This window comes from Drosophila sulfurigaster, chromosome 3 (assembly GCF_023558435.1).
Source record: "Drosophila sulfurigaster albostrigata strain 15112-1811.04 chromosome 3, ASM2355843v2, whole genome shotgun sequence".
NCBI classification, from domain to species: Eukaryota; Metazoa; Arthropoda; class Insecta; order Diptera; family Drosophilidae; genus Drosophila; species Drosophila sulfurigaster.
This window is the reverse complement of record NC_084883.1, coordinates 15503387-15529744: the sequence shown is the minus strand read 5'-3', so window position 1 is coordinate 15529744 and position 26358 is coordinate 15503387. Positions and strand designations below refer to the sequence as shown.

At 38.7% G+C, this 26358-nt stretch overlaps 2 protein-coding genes across 3 annotated transcripts; one reads left to right on the top strand and one right to left on the bottom strand.

Moving 5' to 3' along the window:
* Positions 1-1003: 1003 nt before the first annotated feature.
* On the top strand, positions 1004-15911 carry LOC133841123 (hemicentin-2). 2 transcript variants are annotated; one of them, XM_062273421.1, is made up of 7 exons: positions 1004-1063; positions 4539-4715; positions 12733-12948; positions 13015-13337; positions 13407-13961; positions 14020-14212; positions 14266-15911. In XM_062273421.1, exons 2-7 carry the CDS (start codon positions 4658-4660, stop codon positions 14418-14420), a joined length of 1500 nt encoding a protein of 499 aa, XP_062129405.1. In that variant the 5' UTR covers positions 1004-1063; positions 4539-4657; the 3' UTR covers positions 14421-15911. The 2 variants fall into 2 exon arrangements, with proteins under 2 accessions (XP_062129405.1, XP_062129404.1); XM_062273420.1 differs by lacking the exon at positions 1004-1063 and having other exon boundaries at positions 4525-4715.
* Positions 15912-16139: 228 nt separating this feature from the next.
* On the bottom strand, positions 16140-25844 carry LOC133845263 (uncharacterized). Its single transcript, XM_062279662.1, has 3 exons — positions 25174-25844; positions 16739-16936; positions 16140-16666 (listed from the first exon to the last, which is right to left on the bottom strand). Exons 1-3 carry the CDS (start codon positions 25241-25243, stop codon positions 16344-16346), a joined length of 591 nt encoding a protein of 196 aa, XP_062135646.1. The 5' UTR covers positions 25244-25844; the 3' UTR covers positions 16140-16343.
* Between the last annotated feature and the right edge of the window lie 514 nt (positions 25845-26358).

The following is a 26358-nucleotide window of genomic DNA, read 5'->3' as shown; positions in this document are numbered from 1 at the left end:
TGATTGATTACATGTACAAAATTATACAAACTTATAAATTATTTTTAATTTTTAATAAAAATAATTTTGGTTAATTCAATTCATATCAATTATATTTATTTATATAGATACCAATTTTACTAAAAACACCAAATTTAAAGAAACTTTAACTTTGCTCTTTTCTTTCACTGGTACATACTTTATTTTGCCCTCGCATGTAACATATTTATTTTTAAAATGAGCTCACCTTGTTGAATGAATGCTTTTTTTTATTAAAGTCAATAATAAATTATGAATACTGTTTGCTATTTAATCAAGTTAGTCAGCTTGTCTGCATCATATCAGATAAGAAAACTTCCTGAAATTTATCAACATTTGATTAGATCACTGTGGTTCATGAAAATAAACGCGAAAACTAAAACGTTGACCAGTCAGCTGAAGCAAAAAAATTCCTGCTAAAAAGATTATCAAGAAACACTCACAAACGTTATCATCAGAGAGATTAATCATTAGCATATTCGTGCTGCAGAATTCTTAGCATTGTTATGTGAAGTTATGCCATACATCACCTAAGTCTTTAGGTAAAAAGTAAAATTTTAATCTCTGCTTGTTTTTTTTTATTTGATGCATTTATTTATAGAATAACAGAATTGTATTAAATTTTCGTTTTTAATTTTAAACAGCATTTTATATTTGTACCCTTTTAATTTAACGAAAACTCCCCACTTTGTTTGCGAAGGGTATTTATTGAGTGTAGGGCTTCGGCATCAGCGAAACCAACAGAGCAATTGACAGTGACATTGCGAGCATCTTTCCGACTCATACTCCATATGATTGCCTCTCTCTCTCTCTCGGTCAGATAAAATTTGGCGCCACAAGAGCAACGCGGAAAGAAGTGAGCGACACAAATTGTTTACCTGCAACAGCAAAGACAGCAACAGCAGCAGCAGCAGCAGCAATATGGTGAGAGCCGTTTGGTGTTCCATTCCATTCCATTTCGTTGCGGCGCGCTTTTGGCTCCCATTTGGCATCCAAGCACGCGCTACACTTACTTTCAGTTCTCGTTTGAAAAGCATCGTGTCGGGTACGAAACGAGCGCGCAGCGCACCAAACAAATTCAAAATACAAATACAACAAAATACTCCTATCAATACGGCCATTAAGCACTTGAAAACTTCAATTTGTTTTGTGCACACACACACACATTCAATACACATATACAATTAAATTTATCTATCGCTGAAGCTTTTTGGAAAAAAATATACATTTGTATCTAAAACAAATGAATTTTTTTTGGAAGGGCTCCACAACAAATTGGACACGACGAAATTGAATTTGAGCGAAAGCGTTGCAAGTGCAAGTGTTACAACAGTGAGCGCGCTGGAAGTGGGAAGAGCAGCAACTTCTAGTTCGGTTGCCTTTGGCTTTAACTTTACCTGCTCGTAAATCAAAAGTGCTCGCACAATATGTCGTCGCTGCTGCTGCCGCTGCTGCTGCTGCCAGAGAGTTGTTGTGGTTGCCTTTTGTAACGCTTCAGCCGAATATTTGTTGTTGCGAGTTGCGAGTCTCCTCCATCTTCCTCCTCCTCCTTCTCCGTTTCTCGCACGTCGCACATCGTTCGCATCTCGGAGCAACGCAAAACCTGTTTATTCCTCTTAATGTTGCCCCGTGTAAATGGCACAGGCACTTCACATTTATCCATTCTTTACCTGGCAGCCCAACAACAACAACGGCAACCACGGCGGGTGCAACTGCCCCAAAGCCTGCCTCCAGTTCATTCACACACACACAGACAAACACACAGAGTAGTAGAGTCTTTGCTTCGAGTCTCGTGTGATTCATTTGAACAAAAATCTCGCCACTAGCAAAGGCAATTTACGAATAGCCAACTCAAATTATAGACCCCAAATGCATTTTGGCAATCGCCTCAATCGCAATTAGAAACAAAAACAACAGCAATAGCAGCAGCACAAGCTAAAAAACAACAACAAAAAATGCAAATGCATTTGTAGCGCATTCTATAAATATATATGTGCAATATGTAAAACACACGAATACCCCTAATACACTCTGTGCTGAAATATGTAAAATACCCGAATACCCCCATCACACTGTTCTCTCAACTCTCCACTGTCGACAGTTGTCTGTTGTTGTTGTCGCAGTCGCTGTCGCTGCTGTTGCTGCTGTCGCTGCAGCCGGCTCTCTTCCCAAAATGCACAGCGAACGAAAACGAAAGCGAAATGATTGAGCGGAAAGTTGACTGCCAAAAAGGAAACGGGAATGGCAGCAGAAGCTGTCACAGATGGACACAACGCAGGCACAGTTTCGTTTAGCAGGAGTTGGGGCCAAAAGAAACATACAAAAGCGAATTGTATTATTTACAGTAAAAAAAAAAACGAAACGAAAAGTTTTCAATTCAATTGCGAGGCGTATTCTGGCCAGCAAAGTAAAGCATTCCGATTTCAATTCCCAATAGCAAAGATCGCTGTAATAGCAAACTGAGCGCAGCTGCAGCTGCCCCACACACACACACACACACACACAGCCCTTGGCTGCATTCTGATTGCGCTAGTGTGTGTAAACTTCGAGCGCAATGTAAATAAACAAACGCCAAAAAGACCAAAAAAACAAGAGGAGACAAGACCAAGACCGAAACGGCGACGACAGCGCGGGCGACAGAGACGGAGACAGAGATAGAGATAGAGCAGGAGACAGGCAACCAAGTAAGCAAAGTAAGCAAGTAAAGCAGCAGTGATTGCTGCGACCCCAAGACGAATACGAAGAAGAAGAAAACGAAGATGTAAACGAAGACGAAGACGAACGACTGTCGTAGCAAGAGGGTCGCTTCAAGTATTTCTGTTTTATTTTCAAGATGACGTCATTTTAAACTTGCAACAATGCTGCTTAAACGCAAGTCAAGTAATAAAATACACTATTTTATGTTATGCAAATTCGACGTACATCTCAAAACTTGTTGGCCTTATTTTCAGCAATTCTTCAAATTGCCATTAGTCATTTTTTCACAATTCTCTTGACAATATGTGCGTGTGTATTCAGCTGATAATGAAATCATTTTCTTGCACCTATGGGAATTTCCTATAAATTCGTAAATATAAATGAAATATTTGTATAGTAAATAATGATAAATTTATTTCCAAACAATTTAAGTTAACCAAAGAAATGCTTGTAGCTGCCCTCGTTAGAAGCAAAGTCGTTTAAAGTAACGTTTGTAACTTGCGCTGCCTATTGATAAATGTATTTGAAAAATAAAGTCGCCTACTTGCTAGCGATAACTGTGAGCTTTCATTATGGCATACACTTGTTGTAGACTTGCTTAGGGCAAATAGTAGTTTGTACGTAATTTAGATTATAATGAATATATTTACTGAGCCAAGTTAACGCTTTATTTGCGCGCATTTTTGTGGAGAGTGCGAAATGAGTGTATTCATTAGGACACAGCGGGCAAATGCGAGTGCCCCGATGTGTGTCAATATACAAATGAATATTCAGCATTCGTTCGTTCGTTGCAACAACTCAAAAACACACACACACACATTGCAAATGCAGTGTTTTTATGAGCAACATTCAAAGAACAAACACCGAGACACACGCTACGTATACATAATATGCATAGAGCTCTATGTGCTGAGTGTAAACATGAGAATGTATCTTTCAAATTGTTTCACATGCTTTGCATACCCTTTCACTGCCAATTTGCATTGTATGCGGATGCAGAGTATTTGCGGTTCGGTGTGTTTCCTTTTTTTTTTTTAGTAGTTGCTGTTTTTCGTTTTTCAGTTTTCGCATTTGCACATTAATTTATTTATATGCATACATATTTGCATGCTTTTCAACTTGGCACACCCTCTCCCCCCCTCCCCCTCTACTTACCTCCCTGGGTAGCTACTCCCTCCCCCCTTGCTTGCACTAACCACATCGACCCGACACGACCCACTTTACAGGCAGGCGGCCAAACGCTCTGTGGCATTGAGAGAAATAGTGATAGATAGAAGGGGGGAGGAGGCTGGCTGACCGAAGAGCGGGTAACGGGGTAATTTAGCGACCAACAACAAATTGCAATTTTCGCACTGAGATCATAATATCATTGAGATACAACTGAATACGAGAGTGGCTCTGACTTGCATAACTCGCAGCAAATAGCAACAACTATTAGCCATGTTTACCATTTAGCTGCCAATCAGCGAAAAATGTGTCCACTGTATGCTGGAAGCTGTGATTTCTATCGCACAGCTGCGATTTTATGTTATTTGATGTCGTTTTCGTTTTTGTTTTTGTCTCATTTCGAATTCAATAAATGAATTATGCGTGCGCTTTTCTTTGATTTTACTTTTCGGCCAATTTTGTTGTGTTTCCGCCGAACGTGACGCGATTAACAAAAACACAAAAAAAAAACAAAAATTTAATAATTATTAAAATAAAAAAAAAACAAATTGAAATTTCGGTGGCTTTGCGGCTCCCAATTGGGGTTTTGCAATTGGTTGTAGCAATTTAGTGGCAAATTAATGAAATCGGCTTGCAACAAAACATATTAATTACAGTTAACGATCCACCTCCGATACGTAAAACAAATACACAAAGTGCGTGCCATCAACAACAACACCAAAATAACGGATAACAAACCCAAAAGAGACAGAGAGAGAGAGAGAGACAGAAAACAATGAGAGCTGCGACGTGGATGTTACTCATTTGTCTGTTAATTGGACTATTTAATAGCGGTAAGTTTTACTCTATACTTCGAAAAAGGGTTTCACAGCTGCCAGATGATGATAGAGGAATGCGATAATTTTAATTGGCACTTTAAGCTTCAATTTCGATTAGTGAAAACCCTCTTGGGACTGACGCCCATCAAAGTGTAGGCAAAAAAAAAAATAAAGTTGAATCAATTTATTGCGTATACGCAACAGCAATTCTGATTAAATTTATCAATTAATAGAACAAACTGGAAAAATAAACAAAAAACTGTATTATCATCGTCAATAATATAATTTTGCGCTTCTGATGAGTAACAATCAAATACGGAGCAAGGTCTACACTTTGATAGCAAACAAAATTGGTGAAATTTGAAAAACAAAAAACGAAAATTTGTTAATAAATAAAAGAGAGCACGAGAGAGCGCGATGTTTGAACAACAATTGAGGAATTTGAGCAATTTATTATAACGGCAAGTCAATTGGTTTGTAATTGATTGTTCAATGAGTACCTCTGAATTAAAGTTCATTTAACCGCTCGAGCGACGAAATCGTAGTAAACGAAATAATCAAAACAATTCATAATCGCAGTTTGCTTTACGTAAGCGTCAAAATTATGAATTACCAATGTGGCATTTGTGCCATATTAATAGGCATGAGCAAGCCCACATATCAGTCAGTCTCTGCCACACTGATGTGTGTTGTGTGTGTGTTTAGCTTACCAACCAACCAACACACACACACACATACACACACATACTCATGTGTGTCACATACTTGCTCGTACTCGGCGGTATCTAAGTACCACGTGGGTTACGTTTATTGCCACCGCCAAAGCAGCAGAAGCAGCAGCAGAAGTTAAACCCCTTGGACCCAGGCAGTCAGCATATCTTATCGTCTCAGAACGAACGCGTCGCTTATCTATTCTGGAAAGTTAAATTTCATACGCGTTTCGAATTATGGCGCAAATGCTATAGCAGATAACGGTAAACAGAACACATTGTAAAGGCTGAGGCTGTGAGGCCATGTGTCTCCACTTCTACTGCTCTCCGCTACTCTCCACTCTTCACTCTCCACTCCAATCCAATCCAAGTCACATCCAATGGGAAGAGTAAATATTTGAAGTTGTTGTGCAAAGAATGGCAGTCTGATGTTGTTGTTGTTGTTCTTGTTGTTGTTATTATGCTAGCTAGATATTTGCTCATGCCAGACACGCAGCCAGTGCGAAGCCTCCTCCTCTTCTCTCCTCTTTGCTCCCCTCTTCGACCTCTGATCTCGTGTGTGTGTGTTTTCATCTAGTTTCCAATTTGCTGCTGCAGAGTTTACCCTTGCCATGAATGAACACGAAATGTTTTGTTTTTTAATTAATTGTGCGCTTTTCCAATTTTAGCCATGCGATAAGGCATGACAGCATGGCAAATGTCGAAATCTGACCATTAGACAATGTATACAGATCCAGACCATCCATCCGTCCATAGCATACATATAGTTGGCTAAAAACTCTGCCAAAAATGTCGGCAAGGAAAGAAGTAAATAAATACATCAAAATAGAACAAGTTCAAAGCATATTTTCCATGTTCTTTTTTTGAATATTTGGAAATATTTTCGTTGCATCAAAAATTTGAACGAATTTGACGGATGTTGATACAATCAGCAGCTGTGTGAATTATGTTTGTTAATTCACAATTGCGACATATAGAAAAGTCAAGTCATTCAATCATCTGTTTGCACTTTAGTTCAAGAAATATTCAGAATTCTCAGAAATTCTCAATATTTTAATACTTGAATTTGATCGAAGGTTATTACTCTTTACTTAATTGTTAAATTAGAGAAAATGCTGACAAAGTTTAGGCAAATGTGGAAATACTTCGTAGAACTTCTAATTAATATATGTATATATATATAATTAATATATTATATAATTTTATACATTAATTTCTGCAAATCTCTTAAAATTTGTTAAATTACCAAAAAAAAAATACAAAATTTTATCAAATTGGTTTTTCAATTTTAAATTCATACTTCAAATTTTACAAATTTTAATTTTATAAAGAATTGGGGTAAAATCTCTGAAGACTTTTGACTTTTGCTTAACTTAAGGAACTTAACTTTGCTTAACTCTACACTTAATTGTTAAATTAAAGGAATTTTTAAGTATTCGCATTTTGAAATTTCTGCAAATGAATTTCCATTTTTGTGAAAGAATCTCTAATAATATTTTAGCAAATTTCTTAAAGAGTTGTTATAATAAATTTCTTATTGTTCTAGTTTTCTGAATTAGTTGTTAGATTAAAGAAAGTACTGATAACATTTTCGATCATTTTTTTTAGGCACAATTCAAATACATTTATAATTAATATTGTACATGTTAGACTTTTCAAATTCTTCATAACAATTTATTAAAAAATTGAGAAAATTCCTTCTTTCCTACTTTGCTTAAGGTTTATCGACAACTTAAAACACTTTACACTTAATTGTCCAATTAAAGACGGAATTATACAGTAAAATTTCTATTTAATCTTTAATATTTGATAATTTTAAATTCTTGCAAACAATTTGTTAAAAATTGGGAAAATTCACAGAATTATCTCCTTGGGGTCCGCCGATAACATAAGAAATCAAAAGCCAAACCCAAGTCTCGAGTTTTTTTTCAAGCTCATGTATCACGGCAAGCTTTTAGTTTCGTTTTCTTATCGAATGCATAAGAATTCCTAAAATTGTGTTCCAAAGGCATTAGCTGCTCCCCTAAAATGATATTTCGCATAAGTTCAAGAATGTTTCGAATTGTATGAAACTTTACGTATTTGAAAAGATCTCAAATTACGCATTCACTTGCCGTGCCCTGCACATTTTTTTTTTTATTTTGTTTGTTGGAATTGATTTTGATGGAAATGCTGTCCGAAAAATCGGAGAATAAATCATATGGTTGATGGATGGTAGGGGGGATAATTTGATCCATCAAATTGCGTGGATCAAAGGCACGCCCTCGTTGATCCGTGCGCAAAAGTTCTCTGTCACGGGTCTGTAGTTGTCTAGGTATGTGTGTGTGTGTGTGTGTGTGTGTGTGTGTGTGTGTGTGTGTGTGTGTGTGTGTGTGTGTGTGTGTGTGTGTGTGTGCGGAAGCTCATTCAATGCAAAGTCAAGCGAACCGAAGCAATTGATTTCAATTCAATTTTCGACTTTCGCAGTTGTTTTTATTTGTGACGTTATGCAAATTTCATGGAATCGAATTATGTGCCTAGTCGCTGTTGAAAATTTATGCCGTCTGTCTGAGACCATTTGGTTGGTCAGTTGTTGTGCTGTCCATTAACATTAGGCGCTAGACGCTATCTGTGGCACTTTTATGACCCCCGACATGAAAGCTTTAATGGCCCAAGTTTCATCCCCCCATCCGATAGCAAATTCCATTTTTTCGGTTGCGGATTTGTGTTTTGTTTTGTTTGGGACAGATCCACAACCAAAATTGGCTATAGCCAGACTTTAATATTTATTTATACGAAGCGAAACGAAAACGAAACGAAGACGAGTATATTCCATTGAGACAGCAGACATGGCATTTTATTTGTTTACGAGTTGACCCAATAACTCGACGGTATCTCTCTCCTTCTCTGTCTGTATTTATTCCCCAAAACATTCTTATATGTATGTAGGACACGAAATAAAACATCGATTGCAATGCAGTCTGATTGTGAAGAGAGAGTGAGAGGTGGGCGCATCATTCGTGACGATAGTAAAGTAGCAACAACAGTATTAACAACACGCACTTGTATATTTAGTACGTGCCATTAGCAATCATCTTGAACTGAATCTTGAATTGAATGGAACAATCAATGCGGTCTCGCGGTCTCTCTGTAGTACTATATCTCCTTATCTGCCAAAAGCGACGCCTCCCATGCTGACCTTACTGATATTACAATTCCCCGACAATCAATGTCCAAGACCAAAGTTGTTGCATTGCATTCATTGATACAATGAAAACGTTGTAAGTCTATCTGAGATACCTTTAATATCCCACGCTTAAGATTATTTAGTTTAAGATGCCGGATTTGTACAAATAAATTACATTTCAATATCGTTCATTTTAGTATCTGATTATTTTATGGACTGTGCGATAAATTAAAGAATATGTAACCCAACTCTAAAATGATATATCATTTCTTCCTTTAATATCTGATAATGATTTTCACAAACTTATATTTCATTTATGTTTAAATTCGTAGCTAACACCTTATAATACTTATTCATATACTCAAATTTAAATTCAATGTCAAACATCTTCCTGGAATCAATTAATAAAGATTTAATTCATTACAAAATGAAATATACAAAATACTTCTATTCAAATAGGTGCGTTATTAAGTAATATGTCATAAAAATTAAAAATTCATTCAACTTAAAAATTTCTAATAATAAACATCGTTCAATTTCGCTAAAAATATTGATTTTTTTTATAATTCAAAAATGAAACTTATTTAGTTTGTTTTAATATTTGAGAATTTTGTAAAAATGTGCATATTTTAAATAGTTTCTTAAGAAATAACTGACACTTTATTAAGGTTATAAATACACCTTAAACCAAAGTTTCTAATCAAACTTCGTTTCGTCATAAATAATGATATGTTAGTTTGAAAAACACGCCAAGAATTTTGCGAGCACACTCCCAAGCATGGGCGTAGTTAATCTTAAAGTCTATAATTATTATTAATTGCCTTTTTCGCAAAAGCTAATGATTTATACTGGATCTATAATTAAAACATTTTTTGCAATACCAAATCTCGTTCTTCATCAAAGCATGCGGAAACACACGATTTATCAGACTAAAAATAAACATAATGAAAATAACTAATAGATCATATTTTGGCTGGAATTTAAAAAGTATTTCGTTTAATATTTGAAAGATTTGAAGTGCTCATAATATGGAAAATTCACGTTAGTGAACTTTAATTTTAATTGTCAGTTTTTAAAATACAATTTTTAGATGAATTTCTATAACAAATTTGGCACTTGTCTTTGCCACTCTAAAACAGTATAAAAATCATTAAAATAACAAATGGTACTTCAAAATAATGACGCACAAATATGTAAAAGTACTCTATGACCATAAAAGTAATCAAAGCTATCCGAATTTACTTGAACTACTTAAGAGTTCCAATTGAATTTATGCACTTGCTTCAACTTATTGGAGCCATTGAGTCAAGTTGACGTTTGATAAATTTATTTGTGCGATGGCATAACGAATTGCATGGCATCCCTTGGCACAGTTAATTTTGTTTGAGGAATTCAAGAGCAATAAGAGATGACAAATTCGGAATTCTTCTCTTCGTGCTGACGCCATTCCCATTCCCATTCCCATTCCCATTCCTATTCCCATTCCCAGTCGAAGTCGCAGTCGCAGGATGTCGCCGGTCTAGTCCCAATGCGTGCCATCAACAGCCAAAGCCATTACAGCTAACGTAGGATGTTCGGATGTTACGAAGATGGAGAGAGAGTGAGAGAGAAATCCACTTTGGGGGTGCAAGGATAACGGCAATGGCGCCGCGTCGTCCTGACGCCATTGTTACACACAGTAACAAATGCAAGTGGGAGCTAAAGCTGAAGCTGAAGCTGAAGCTGCCTTGCAAAAAGTGTGTTCTACCATCCATCCATATGGTATCATAGACTCCTGCTGTTGTTGTTGAGTGGCTGTGTGTGTGTGTGTGTGTGTGTGTTTGTGTGTTTGTGTGTTTGTGTGTCGCAACCCCCCAGACATCGATCCAAGGACAATGCGAAAATGGAGTGTTACCGAGGGGCAGCTGACGCATGTGGCTGTCGAAGGCCCTGGGGCGCCCCTTGAGCTGACCCACTTACCAGACTGCGACTGCGAATGCGACTGCGAGTGCCACTGGAAGCTGAGGGGATGGGGGCTGCGACTGCCACTGGGGCGCCTTTTGGCCTTGACTCACCAAATACAGCGACTGTGGCTGCGGCTGACCAAGATTGCACATTTGGTGTTTCAATGATGTCGGTGAAGGTCTCGGTCTCTGTCTCTGTCTCAGTCTCTATCTCGATGTATCGATGCTCTTGGATGCTCTTCAATGGCCACCAACTGCGCAAAGCTAACAACAAAAAGCAGTTTCATTTTCAGTCGCCATACATTTTTGTTTTGTCTTGTTCAAGTTGTGTGCCATAAAAGGCGCTTCTTGCTGTTCTGTCTGAGTGCGGATATGACCGCGGATTGGATAAGATAGCTGTCGTCTTGGCTGTTTGATTGCAAAGTCTTTAAGGTAAACGCTTTTATCGACGCTTGATAACGAAGCCTTAATGATGATGATGATGCTGACTTGCGTAACTCTTTTGCCAGCTCAAAAAATACTTAAGAGCAGCCATAATCCCGAGCATATAGTTGTTTGATTTTGATTTTGATGACGTTAGCGCAAGAGTAAGTGAGTCACTCAATTTGTTTGGCTTTAACGTGTGGGCATTGAGTCGTGAGATTGGAATTGCCGTTAGTTCTCTATGCGTATATGGCATGCAAATTGTTATTGGATTTTCGAATTTCGATTTTTTTAATGTCCAATGTCTAATGGGTAATGGGTAAAGGTGATTTGTGATTTGTGATTCGCAGTGATAAATTAGTCATTAGATTTACATATAACGAGCGCCGCCTTTTGATTACGTGCATGTAATACGAAAAGACAACATTACCTTGATACGGTTGTCGTTTGTTTGCTTGTTGTTTCTTATTTATGGTTTATAGTTTATTGTTTGTCGCTTTTCGTTTGTCGCCATGGGCCAACGCCTTTATCGATGCTAATTAAGATTCCATCACCCTAAACTGACAACACAAAACTCGTTTCTTTTAAGGTTGCATCCCATTTCGGTTGCCTACAATTAAAAATCATAATTACAGCCCGTGTTCTCTCTATAATGTCATTTCGAACTGTATCTAAGAAGCTGTTCCACACTTTGTTCCACATGATTCGTTTCAGAAAATTATCTAGAAATTGCCAAATTGCTGATAACTTATCGCTGTAAACGAGGCTAAGTTTTGAAGAGTTGTCGCGACATCACATCAGATTGAAATCTACCTCATTGAGATAAGATCTAATTATTTTACATTTATGGAACATTTGTTGGTCGAGATAAATTCTGATTAACATCTAAAGTGAAAATGCTTAAATTTGCATACTTCTTCATACAAATTTCGTGTTCATAATGATGTAGTTTTTATGGTCTAACGTGAGTGCATGTTTCCTGATCTTGAAATGTTTTCCTATTAAGGAATGTTTCTCATCCAGAAGATTGTGCTTGTCGATGATGTTAATTATTCGTAGATGCTTTTTAAATTTAAATATTATTCATTCATATTTATTACTTTGCCATTTCTTGCTTTTCCTGGCTGCTCACTACAAGAGTTACTCATAGAGTTTCTTGCATCTCATTTGTATGAAGACTTAGTCATCATATTGTCACTGTTTTTGTTTACATAGATATATCTCCTGAATATTTCAAAGATTGTGTGCCAATTATTTTGCAGTGTTAATCATCTTTGCAACTTCTTCTACTTGCAATTTGTTTGTTTGCTAAATCATCTATTTGTTATTGTTTTCGGAAGCATTTTCTAAGCTCTGCCGATTCTTGCTCTAAATATTATTCATACAGAGTAGAGTAAATATCTTTTATATCTCTGCTGACCTCATCAAATGCTATCTTCATTTACAAATTGTAATAGATTAAAGGCTGACTATTTTCCGCTGAGTTACTCGTGCACATATTTATAATTTCCTTGAAAAGGGTTCGATTGTCTTTTGCCTTTTCACATCCGCTTTGCGATTCAATTTCCTAGCTGTTGAAGCAATTACTTGAGAGTGCAGATCGTATGACAAACTTGCCAACGCCAACGCCAACGCCAACGCTCCCCATTAAATGGTGATGGGGTGTGATTTTTATCAGTTCCAGTTAAGAGCTCCATCGACCATGTAAACAACAAGTACAGCAAACATGTTGTTCCTTTTTCGCATGACTCATCTCTAACCCAACTCTTTCTATCTCAATGTTGTTTTAGACTTTTGTGGTGCGTCACCAATTGAAGATGTGGCCTATGACGACTACAGGAATGATGATAACTTTGATTACGACGCAGAAGACTCTGGAACAGAGGCACCTCTGGTAGCCGTTGAGGAAGTCAATGCACCGCCATACTTCGAGCAGGAGGAGATCTTTGTTAAAGCCAAGCCCGGAGATGATGTGATTCTCAATTGTGATGCCCGAAACTTTGACAGTAAGTAGTGAAAGAAAACTTAACTAAACTTAACTGCTAAATTCAAACTTGTATTTAAATTTCTAGTCACAAACGTGGCGCTGTGGTACAAGAAGGATCAAATAGTCTCGAATGGACCGAATGCGATCAACAATCGCTTCGAAGCACTGCGTAACAATTCGTTGCGTCTGGCGGGTGTGACGCCCGAGGATGGCGGCGATTACTACTGTGCGATCCTGCCGCAGAATGTGAGGCAACACACAACGCTGACGGTGGCCGCTCGGCTGTCGATCCTTTGCGACGATCGCGATGTTACGGATCGCTCGCAGACGTTCAAGCAGGGCGACCACCACAGGCTTGTCTGCCAAACGTTTCTGCCCACCAAGACGGACATCAAGTGGTCCTTGAATGTATGTTTCTGTTTTTTTTTCACCTTCATCTTTGTCATACTATATTTCCTTATACTCTACTCTCTCTAGGGCCAACGACTGACCTCCGCTGGGGATCCGGCCAGTGGTGTCATTGTGCTGGACAATGTGGACGAAGAGGACGCCGGCGTTTATCAGTGTCTTGGTGACGATGGCAGCAACGATCCACCACATGGCATGATCAACGTTGACGTCCAGTATAGTCCCAAGGTGTCCACACACCGACACCATGTGAACACCCAGGAGGGCGGCAGTGCGGAGATCTATTGTGACTATCGTGCCAATCCTATTGCGATCAGTTTCTTCATCAAGGATGGCAAAACACTCTCGCTGTCCGATAAGTATTCCATCAAGAATTCGCTGCACAAGCAGCACAATCGCACCACGTTGATTGTGAAGAATACCGATGACAGCGATCTGGGTGAGTATCTGTGCCATGTGGAGAACTCCATTGGCTCCAACGAGGTGCGTGTTCAGCTGAGCTATGCACCTGAGACGCCGCAGTTTGAGAACAGCACCATCGAGGGCAACAAGGTGACGATGCATTGGTTGGTTCGCAGTTTGCAACCGCTCTCTGAAGCTGTGCTCGACTACAAGTTGTCAAAGGTAAGCAAAGAGGGAAGAGAAATCGGGTTCAAGTCATTCATTTGCTTCTCTTGTGCAGTCTATTCACTGGAGCACCGTCTCAATGATTAAGACGCAGCATCACAACCACGACAAGGAGAGCGGCATCTGGAAGATTACCCACGAGATGGAACTGACGCCAGGACTGTGGCATGTGCGTGTCAAGACGAAGAACACCGTCGGCTGGTCGAACTTTGCACCCAATCACGACGTCGTCATCAAGGACCCAGAGGGTAAAACGCTCTTCATTTCATCAGTGGAAGATATTTACTTATTTACCTTGCAGATTCGAGTGTTGAAACACCGCCAGAGGATCTGGTGCGTGCTGGATTTGGCATCGGCGGTGGCGATAGTGAGGAAAAGAAGAATGCAGCGTGTACATTCAGCTTAGTCCCAGCTCTGATCATGAGCGCAGGCAGCATAGCTTTGTTACGACTCTAAGGGCGTAAGGCAACGGAGTGGACCAGGAGCAACAGCACTGCGCACCTGGTTCAAATGGTCACCTAGGCAATAGCAGCTTATATCGATAAGAATGCCAATGCAAAATACCCAAGTATTCTAATTATACACACATGCAAATGCGAATGCAAAAAATGCTAATGCGCCTGAAAGGGGTCAATGTTAATGTTGATGTTAATGTTAATGTAAATGTAAATGTAATGTCGAAACTAAAATCAATCACGCATAAGCAAATCCAATTGAAACATTTGTGCCAACAAGCAACTAGAATCACACATAAATGTAAAACAAGATCAATAGTTAGCAAGAGAGATCAAGAGCGGCGAATTAATATATAGCTTAGTTTAGATAAAGTTAAAGATGGAGTTAAAGATGGAAAGATAACTGCGACGATTGGTTGAAAACCGCCCAAAACCTAGCATATAATATTTATTTGTTTGTATGTACAAGAGAGACTTCCTCCTTACCTGAACAGATACAGAATCGGATACACACAAACAGATACAGATACAGATAGGAGTGTAAATAAAAAGATACGAGGTAAATGAGGATCATCTACTGAAATGGTCTGAGAGAGACATACGCAAACACTTTTTATTTAATAATAATCATAATAATAATAATAATGAAAACAAAATATAATCGAATTACGTGAATCACTGGAAATATATTACGATAACTAGACCAAAGCTTAGACATATGTACCTTAAAACACATACATATGTACGACTATTTTTTACGATGATTATGACGACGACGAGGATAACGATATTCTTGATGGGAATTGATTATGAGAAGAAGGATACTTATTGATTAAGGGAGATATTGAACAAACGGCGTGTTACCAAGTACTTATTCATATACACACAAACATATGTTACATACATATTACACATACTATCTAAGCATAACGAGTATCTATGAAAAAAAGAGAAGGATAGAGAGTCGCTTATTTGTTTGGCTTCGATTGAAATTTGTTTTGCTACAATACCTGAAATTAGCCATTGGCCATATAAATATATACATACATATATATATACATACGATCAGATGGAATACGGAATATATTATATACTTACATACAATCAAAAAGCATCAATATAAGAATATATTTTGTATACTTATATTTTATTTAAGAATCATAATATAAATATTAAAAATGAAATCGAAATCGAAAACGCTAATGATAATGATAAAAACGTAAACAACAACAACTGAAAGATAAAAGATAAAACATAAATGTGCCAATTGCAGTAATCAACGCAAAAAATTGTGTCTAAAAATGTTCCATATGAATTTTGCAATTGCAAAACCTAATTTCGAGAGCCGACCTGTTAACATACGACTTGCATACATACATATTTAAAGCCAGTGTCTTAAACAAATATTGTAATTTTTTCATTTACCTTTTAATTAATGCGACTTTAAGAATATATACATACCGATAAATAAATAAAGCAAAATTCATTAATACATTTATTTTGATTTTTTAGTGTACTTGATATTCGGATATATCAAATTTCCAGCAGTTTCTAAATCCGAAATTATTTTAATTTCTCCAACAGAGTTAAAAAGTGTTGCCTACTTTTCAGGGCAACAGTTTGCTGCATTTTAAAAGACCCCAAAAGTATGCTATACTTTTTAGCAACATTAAATTGCACCAAATCCAATTGGAAAACACGTTGAAATAAAAGTCGTCTGTTTATACTTTGGTTTTTTTTTAATAAATAAAATCGTTTGTCTTTACAAAAGGGGAAATTCACGATTAACAAGACTTAAGCAGCTTATTTAGCTTTTGGAGACAGTATCGGGAGAGAGAAATGCAATTTCAGTATAATATATATATCTAAGCACATCCAGGGGACATTTTAAAAATCGCTGCGTAATACTAAGCTACCAATAAATCTAATGTTTATACTGCTGCAGAGCTGCCACGAATACCGCAGACAAAGACCACATTAGCGTCGCTGCAAGTCCATGTATGCTGCTCTGAGATGACTTCGAGCTCTCCGGCGTAATTATGTCCAGCGAGTGTTCGTTCAGGACGAGCTTGATGAATGTGTGCGATCCACTGGGATAACGTGTGCAGTAATAATCACCGGCACTTTGGGGACTTGAGTTCAGAATGGTCAGATCGAAATTGCTTGGGTTCAGGCTGAAGTTGGGCTGCACCAGATTGGTTCCAGTCGAAATAATTTTCTCTCCTCTGTACCAGTTGATGACGGTATCTATTTAACAAAAGAATACGAACAATTAGAATGAATTTGAATATTTAAATTAAATAAGTTATGCCTACAAACCTTTTCCGATCTTAGTATCGCACTTTAGCACAACATCCTCGCCCAGAATGCCGGTGACAGTCACACTAATGTTTTGCTGTGGTGCAATATCCTTGGCGGGTTTCGTCTGTGGACTGGGAACATTCGATGGTTCATCATAGTAATCATCATCGTTCAACATGCCCTCGTTGTCCTCGGTGCCCGATGGATAGGAAAACACTGCAAGCAGAGAAATTAAAATATTTTAATTGGGGACTCATTGGGAATAACAAATACAAAATTATGTAATAGTGGCCACCTTGAATTTTAAATCATTTTACGATCTGATCATCATTATCTGGGGTTTTACGAGACCTTTTGATCTGAGCAGTGCATAAAAACATTGATTGCTATGGTAAAACAAAGGGACCATAAAAAAAAGCCCATTATGTTTAGCGCCTGGTGTGAATGTGGGTGCGTTTGTTTTTTGTGGGCATGGGCGTGGGCGTGGCATATTGATGACCCACATTTCCTGCCGGCTAATCGCGTTCTTCTACACTGCATTAAATTGAAATCGAAAACCGAAGCGACGACGTGATGTACGATATAAATTCTATACTATACTATACTCGTATGTGTTTTGTTTTGGCAATGCATTAGGGCAGCTCATCAGTGAGTGAGTTTTATTCATGTTTACTCAAACAGTTTGCAGCTCATATTCATATCCTCCTACTTTAGATAGAGATACAACAAACGGATACGGATGCAATTAAGGGGGACGCTTGGCAGACAGACAGGGAACACCAGCTGCATTGTTGGGTTAAGGCAATTCGCATGTTTTTCCCTGCTTTTCATAATTCCAAATATTCATTTCGTTTCCTTCATTTCTCCTACATAAACACACATACACACAGACACGTTCACATACACACATACATATGCTTGCGTGAATACATTTTGTCAAAGTCGTATGAAAACATTTCAGGGAAATGGGGTCACATAAAAATTGGGTGCACGGGGCAAATGAGAAATGAGAGACGAGAAATTAAAATAAGCGAATGGAAAGAGAAAACAGAAAACAGACCCCAACCCCAAGTCCGTGTCGCTCGGCCGATCGCCGCACCCACATGTGCATGCGTATGCTATGTACATGTTGTGGGTGGGAGCGAGACGGGGAGAGAGGCGCTGAATGCGGCCAAACATTTGGTGCCATGGCCCGCAGTAGCCGTGCTGCTGCCAGCGACGTCAGCGACGCCAGCAGCGGCGTCACTCTGCGCTACTTTGTTTTAGTGGTGTCGACAGTGGACACAAAATCGAAAAAACATTTCACAACAATGTCCATTTTCATCAACTGACAACTGCACTGCACACACACACACGCGTACACAGACACGAGCATATCACACCCTCGCGCCGCATTGCGCAGACAAAGTGTCTGCAGGAGTGTGAGAGGGAGAGCGACAGAGACAGCAGACAGCAGACAGACGATCGGACGATTGTGAAAAAAGTTTAAATTTACATTTGTGTGTTTCACTGCTGCCATTTCTAGCGTCGCGTCGCTGCCGCTACTGCTTGTGTTTATTGTTATTGTTGTCGCGTTGCCGCCGTTGCTGCTGGCTGCTCTTGTTGTTGTTATGGCTATGCGTTTTATTGTGTTATTCTTTACCACTCACACATACGCACATACTTCGGTCTGCACACTGACACACTCTCTTCATTATGGCCACTTTTGTTAGTGTTGTCGCGTTTGCTGTGCAGCGTTGCGTGCTGAAATTCTAACTAGACACAAAGTTCGGACACTCGCACAATAACAAAGAGTTCACCAAATGCCAACACGAGCATGCCCGACTACCAAGATACCCACATACATGCTTAAAATTAATAGCTGACCACTTTCAAATAGTACAATTCAATTAGGCCTAGTACCACTGTTAGCATAATTGTTTTCGTTTAATGAACGCAACTCTCTTACTTAACGAAATTACACAGCTGATGCGTAACTTAACGAAAGTACCCTATGCAGAGATTAGCAGGGTATCAAGCAACTACAATTTCAGCAGCTATCGAATATATTCAGCATGTGGGTGATTGAACTTGGCATCTCTTAGCAATTGCTTTAACTTTGCAGCAGAAGAAAATAAACTGCAAATAATAACTTAACGAAAGCAGCAGGGTGTCAAGAGACTTCAACTTCAGCAGCTATAGGATATAGGGTGATTGAACTTGTCATCTCTTAAAAATTTCTTCAACTTTGTAAAAGAAAAAGAAGACGAAGCTAAACCGCAACATTATCCAAAATGTGTTTCGAAAGAATGCTAATGAAATGAAATGGGAAAGATGCATTCCTTTTGGACAAATGCTCAACTCACCCGGATACGGATGCCACAACCACCAAAGTAACGAACGCATTAACCCCATCGACATCTCTTTGTCGTAAAACTTGGCACATAAAACTGCAGAAGAAGTAACAGCAAGAGCAACAACAAAAGCAATTGTGCTTCCCAGAAAAAAAGCCAATGAACCAGGATGTGGACGACAACAGAAGATATATGGGATAAGTAGAAGCAGCTGAGGGATCGTCTTCTTCTTCTTTGCATTTTATTTTGCATTCTTTCAATGAAGCGAGAAGAACCGAAAATTGTGTTTACACTTCGACCAAGTGTTGAAATTTTGAAGGTAAACTGTTTAATAATAACAAGCAAAAAAACACAAAAAAAAAAACTGAGAAGAAAAATAAACAAAATGCCGAACACAAAAAACACGTGTTTCCCACGATATTAAGTGTCCGTAAAAAAATACTGTTTAAACTGAATTATTGGACATGATATCGCTCCACATTCCACTGTGTAATCGAGTGCTAATCAAATCCTGCTATAAGGCCAAATAATTCCAAAGAGTATTAGTTGATATTCGAATTTTCCTATTGGATTTGTAATGTAATGCTCCACAAAAAAGTGGATTCTCATGGGAAAGATTTCTACGCTTCTTTGTCATGTTTTCAATGCTTAAGATAACACAATTGTTGCTCATCTACTACATAGATGTTATTGTTGTTGCTTTCCTGTTTTAATTGGTACTCAGAATTAGGCCAACATCAATTTATCATAAGCACAATGATTCTGAAAATTTCAGCTAATAACCCCCGAAGCTGACCCCAGACAGTAGATGACGATGACCACTGAGTTCTGAGTTCTGAGTCCGCTGGGACCCGCCTGTAGTCTGCCAGTTTAGAGTTGCCAGTCATTGGAATCATCCAAGTGCAGCATTTTTACTACCTGATAAGCCGCGAGTGCAGCCTAAAAGTGCTCCGATGTGGCTCTGATCTTTGATCTCCTGTCTGTCTGTCTGTCTGACTCGTTGTTTCGTCTGTGTTTTCAGGTTTTCGTTTCGAGTTAGCCCCTACGTGACTGACCCTGACTTGAGGTCCAGGTTTGCCCTGTCTGGCCAACTGGCAGGCAGACTGAATGACTGACTGACTGACAAACGGACTGACTGACTGACTGTGCGTTATACGAGCCGAAAATTATGCTGTTTGTGTGTGGCGTGGTGGCAGATAGAGACATGAAACGAAGCGGATAATGATAATGGCATTCTGGTTCTGTGAAAGCGATCAGGTTACAGCCCGAGGGACAACAACACATCAACCATGGCTATAAAACCAGGTCTACCTACGCATCGATCCAGGCAGATGTGCAGCAGCCTTCCATTGACAAAAACCCACACAGATGCACAGCCCAAAAGAGAATATTCGCATTCAATTAGAGTTGAAAGGCCGCGTGTCCTGTGCCCCGTCAAGGGGGATTGAATTGGCAATTGGATTGCCAATCGAATGGCAGATGTTTGCCTTAAACATTTTGTCTGGCTATTATGGCAAGCTGTGCGCTGCAAAATGCAAAACGCAGTACTTAAATATATAATTTATACTCGTAGTTACAAAATGAATTTCGAAGAAGGGTCTTTAATCGACATTCAATTGAAACGAAGCGGGCCACAAATGTGATCAAGTGGCCAGCGCAATTCAAATTCAAATGCAAACACGAATTCGAATTCGAGTTCGTTTTGTAATTGAAATGAAAGTACGAAACGACACATAAATAACATATCGACATGCATATGCACTTACACTAACCAAATATAGAAGTTCAGACAGAACATTGATTTCACTTACTTGCCTCTGCCTCTGCTGCCTGCCACACAGTGCGTGCCCCGTCAGCTTTATGATCAGCGCCAGCCATCGCCTTAAAATCGAAGGGAGTTGAGAGTGGCAATGGGTATGGGAATGGGTATCGGGGAGCCATGGACAACGTTTCCCGTTTCAACAAAGTGCACGTGTCGGCACTTATAAGAGACGCAAGACGCGAGTCGCGAGTTTCGAGAGAGTCGCAAGTCGCAACTAGCGGCAAGTGGCGCGATGCGGGCACATAGCCAAAAGCTACAAGTTGTATATACATAACATATATAGCATATGTTGTATCCACAAAAATCCAATAGGTCAACAAATAGGCGCAAGTAGAGAGCAACAAATAGGCGCAAGTAGAGAGCAACAAATAGGCGCAAGTAGAGAGCACTAGCAATGACCGAATCTTGGAGCACAGTCCAAGCAAAGCGACTACGTCGACTGCATATTAAAACGCTCTGCATTCAGTTTGGGTTTTGAATTGGAATTGGGATTGGGGCAGGGCTTGGCTTGGCTTTGGGTTGGCTTGGCTCAGGGCTCGTGTTCCATTCAAGTGGCTGTGTGGCATGTAATTAATATGCGGCACTCCTTATCCAGCACCGCCAACTATTTGGCGCAAAAGGCAGCCAACTCTGTGTAGTTCTTTATGTTTTATTTCATTTCTTTTTCGTTCGCTCTATTCTCCTCTATGTAATTTATTACTATGCTACGTCCATTCCCTTTCAAGTGCGACTATATTTTATGTATGTGTGTGTGTGTGTGTGTGTGTGTTCGAGTGTGTGCGTAATAGTTATACATAATTGTAGAGTGCGAAGACCCATCAATGGAGACCGATATCGAATTGCCATTGAGTTAAGGCCAAGGGAATTTTGTGTGTTACTCAAATCAATTAAACAACAAGAGAGAAATTTAAAAGTCTCGACAGCCATTTAAGGAAAACTAACCAATCGAAAAAGTTCCATTATTACAAATTGCTTCTAATTATTTTATTTCAGTATTGTTTTCTTTTTCTGTAAATTCTTTACAACACCTTACGAAAACATTTTTATAGAAATGATTTTTGCTTTCAGATAAGTATTTAATCAATAGTTTTCCAGAATTCTTCAAAGTTCATTTTCAAATTATGTTTGAAACAAATCTTATAGAACCGATGCATTATATTTCAAAATGTATTGTTTGTAATGACCTTATTCACATATTTGAAGAATTTCAGGCGAAATCTCAAAAGTGAATCAATATTCGTCATATAAAATGTACTATAGATTATTTCAGTTTTTATTTAAATTTCAGAAATTCATAAAAGTCCAAAACAATTTCAAATTCCTGGAAATATATTCTCTGCCAATCAATTTGAATCAAATAAAAGAGTGTAAGTAATTTCTGTATTTATTTATGTTTTACAAATCACTTAACGAAAGTTAACACACATTCAATTCTGTTTATTTTCTTACTATGCCCGCTTGTAGAGATTTCATTGATAAAAGGCTTGTAAATGTTGCTTGATTAAATTAAATGTATAAACAAAAGAGAAAAGGGTGTCAAATTTCGAATTGATTGCCTTCAACAATGGGAAGTCAGAGTCAGAGTCAAATCGATGGCAAATAGTTGTCAATGGGCGCAGTTAAACTCTTTTATAATATCATTTTGTTTATAGATTGATTTCCAGTCATTGTACTCTGTTGGCTTCTGTGGCAGCTGAATCATCATCAGCAACGACAGCTTGAGCAGCTCTTCATTATCATTGTGATCGAAACGATTAATTTTTATGTTTTAATGTGGCACAATTTATATACAATGTAAGAAAGAAAGAGAGAGAGTGAGGAGTGAGTACTCGAATTGTGTCTTATGTACAGACGGAATGAATACTCGTTTAGTCTTTTTGGGTTGCACATGGGAGTCACCATAACAACAGATGCTCAAATAATAATACCCGCCTTTGACTGCTGCCCCACTTGAGTGCGCACACTCCGAGACCGCAATCGAGTCACTGTCTATCTTCCCTCCTCTCAAACCCCGCTTCAAAGCGGTGGCACCCGCACCGCAGAAGCAACAACAGCAAGCAGCAGGAGGGAATCAACTGCAACAGCAGCAGCAACAGCAGCAACGACAATTCGCCAGCTCAGTTAAGTAAATTGATTCTTTAATTGTTGAGAATTGGTTACGAGTTTGTTTAACTCGCTTTGCCGCCCGTTCTTGCCCCACACCACAAAGCCCCCATGTGTAGCATGCAGCCATGCAGTCAGTAAACAGCGAAAGCGAAAAAGAGAGGGAGAATAGTCATGAATCGGGCGGCTTACATGAAGCGACTGCAGTAAAACTCGTATCTGCAGTCGCAAGAATTCCAACAAAAACAACAACAAGGAGGAACTGAGATCTATGTATCTGTGATGAGTCAGAGATTCCAAAATAAATGCGTATGCAAATACCACAGAATTATGCAAAAGACTAAGAAGAGACCCAACCTCGAAAGAGAAGAGGATCGCTTTGTGTGTGTTGTGTGCTGTGTCTATCCTCTGTACTCAGTTCTCATTTCTCGGATTCGCGGTTGTGAAATTTAATGCGAAAGAGGGAAGATCCAACAAGGCGAAGCAAAAGGTAGACAGACAAACAAGAGCAATGCGATAAGGTCAGATCATTTGGCTTATTTACCCATGTCAGCTCGAAGAGGGAGAAAAAAATGAGCAGACGAACATAGTATTATATTATAATACCAAAATGTGAAAAATTGATGGCCATTTCGAATTTGAGAAAGGAACGATGTGCACCGCTCTCTTAATGCCATTATCTGAGATTGCAATCGCATTGTTTATGGCCAACGTAAAAGGGTTAAAGGAAATGCTTATTGAACGCAGGCAGAAGGATGCGCTGACTGGCGCCCCTAGCGTTCAGATGTGTGCAAAATAAAAAACACACATTCTCACGCTTCCCTCAAACCGAAACCTAAATCGAAACCGAAACCAAGAAGCTGTCGCGATTCGCACTCGATCCCTGGCCAAGAAGTGTCTGCAGCTACCTGGTCCCAAGTTGTTTGTGTTTTCCGCCTAGTTGCTCACTTCCTTTATGTAGACACTGTTGTTGTTAACCATTGTTGTTGTTGTTGTTGTCTATTAGGCACCTATGGAATAATTAACAGCGTAACCGATATGCGAATGAATTGCTCACCCTGCCTTGAGCTTGGCCCCCCTTCTCATCCTCCGCTGTTGTTGCGGCATTTTCCATTCATTCAAAATTGGCATACTCACTTCCTATTGAATGAGTGCCAGCCAGCAAAACACGAATGAGGGAGTGTTCGCTTCGTATCGTTTTATACCATTTCTGCAAGCTGCACTCTGTCTATTGATCGTGATAAATAATTGCATTAATGTGACAGCTTTCGCCAATAAATTATGGATTTTTACTGTTTTGAAAAGCGCGCCAGAGACTCAACTCAACTCGAATCGAATCGTTTGAGTACTCACCCAAACAGGTAGCATTAATGTCAGTGGGTACTCATGGCATATATATGTATGAGCTGATTGAGCAATAGCTCAAGGAAAGATTAACCTTTAGACGCGGAACTCGCTTAATGTTAATTGATGCCAACACGCTCGAATGTCATTTCCTATTCACAACGAATCCATCAAAAGAATGCCTGAATACTTGTGACAAATTTCACATTTCGTGTGTGTCTTAGAATTTTAATTAATGACCACTGATGAATCAATCCGTCTTCAGAGTTTTAAATATTGCATGCGGTTTAACCAAAATGTGAATCATTTCATTCACCTTCATTGCAACTAAATTTTGTTAGATGACTCAATGGGGTTTCTAAATTTGCAGATGATGATGAGACATTTAAATTTTTTTTAATAACAACTCAGGATTGTCATGGGGCTATTTTTAGAAAAAAAAACTGTCTAATCCTCTGGAATCAAGAGAGATTTTTTGTCTGTACTATGCTCAAAGTTCAATGTGTTCGGGGCATGCGTGTTGTATGCTTAATAGTGGACATACATAACTCAACATATGTAGGTCAAAAATGGTGCTACACATTTCACATTCTACATTCCAGCGACAGCAACTCAGTCGGAGAAGCGCACAATCATTTTTATTTAGATTCAGATGCTCGAAAAAAAAAAACGCATTCCAATCGGAATCTGATGTATGGCGATTATGTCGGTTCAAAGGGTCCCAAATAATCACTGAGATTAGATTATGCCCACTTCACTTACATAAGTCATTTCGCCGTCCCCAATTGCAACAGATTTCCGCTGCACTTTTCGTTAATGCTATATGTTATATGTAGATTGATCGGACTTACCCAGGGAGCAGCCAGCGATCAATAATGCTGCAGACATCAGGAGTTTATTTAGGGCTCGACTCGACACCATTTTGGTAGCGTTCTTAACTGTTTGACACTCGAAAGTTGTATGATAATCGCTTCGAAATATTCTCAATTCGTCCGAACTGTTTTTTCTTCTTTTTTCTTCTTTTTTTAAAACTATGTCACACGTCTTCGCTTTGGTTTGCGTCTTTTGTTAGTTATGTTCGATCGCTTGTTTATTATTCTTGTGATTTTTCAGAAAATTATTGCCGAGTAATTAATTTGAGTTCAGCGTCCCAATTATCGGCCTACAAACACTCGAATTCAGCACTTTTTTTCCAGAGATTTATTTATTATTCTTTTTGTTATGATTTCGATTTAAGCTTAAATTGTGTGGCTCATTCACGCTTCTGACCCTTTTCACTGACACTGCACTGTGTTGAAATCCAGAGGGAAAAAAGTTCCACAACGTAAGTTTGTCGCCCGATAACAACAATTCCGATCTCCGCACCAAACTTGATTGCACTAACGTGTCGCGTTTGTAGCTGTTTTTGAATGTCTTTAGGGCGCGAATTTATGAAAATCTTTTACCAACTGAGTGTGTTCGGCTCGCTTCGGTTCGTTTTCGGTTTCTGTTTCTGTTTCGGCTTTGCCGTGTCCGACTGTTCGTTACAAGAGCACGAAAGCAAATGACGTCGGCCACTGCGCTCGGGTTCGGCGATAGTAGAGTGAGACCGAACGATAAGCAGCGCAGTCGAAGAGAGCGCAGCAGTCCGTCCAAAGAGAGCGACAACCTGAAAAGCATAGACTAAGAGAGAGCATCGCGTATTTGATTGAAATACCAGCAAAGCAAAAGCAGAACTATTGGTTGTTGGCATTGCCAAGTATTTCAAATATGCTGAGCATAAAACATATTCACAAAGCTTATTTATAGGATACTTGAAAAATATGAATTATTGTTAAGAATTTGTTTGTGAAACAAAATTTTGTATAAATGCACACTCAGGAAAAGAAAGGAACATTTTCAAAATAAACAAACAGAAAAAGCAGTATTAGATTGCATTCATGCTAGTGGAATTTAAATAGCTTACAAGTGATTTTTGCAAATCAAGCAAAAAGCGAAAAGCATCATGAAAGATCTAGAATAGAAAAAATGGAATTGAATATGAATTTCTCAAAGAA

Excerpts from the sequence above, each read along its gene's own strand:
- LOC133841123 (XM_062273421.1), top strand. The coding sequence starts at position 4,658 with ATGAGAGCTGCGACGTGGATGTTACTCATTTGTCTGTTAATTGGACTA. Across the intron at positions 4,716-12,732 it reads AATTGGACTATTTAATAGCG|ACTTTTGTGGTGCGTCACCA; the intron begins GTAAGTTTTACT and ends ATGTTGTTTTAG. Across the intron at positions 13,962-14,019 it reads TCGACTACAAGTTGTCAAAG|TCTATTCACTGGAGCACCGT; the intron begins GTAAGCAAAGAG and ends TCTCTTGTGCAG.
- LOC133845263 (XM_062279662.1), bottom strand. The coding sequence starts at position 25,243 with ATGGTGTCGAGTCGAGCCCTAAATAAACTCCTGATGTCTGCAGCATTA. Across the intron at positions 16,937-25,173 it reads GATCGCTGGCTGCTCCCTGG|TGTTTTCCTATCCATCGGGC; the intron begins GTAAGTCCGATC and ends CTCTGCTTGCAG. Across the intron at positions 16,667-16,738 it reads CGATACTAAGATCGGAAAAG|ATACCGTCATCAACTGGTAC; the intron begins GTTTGTAGGCAT and ends TTTGTTAAATAG.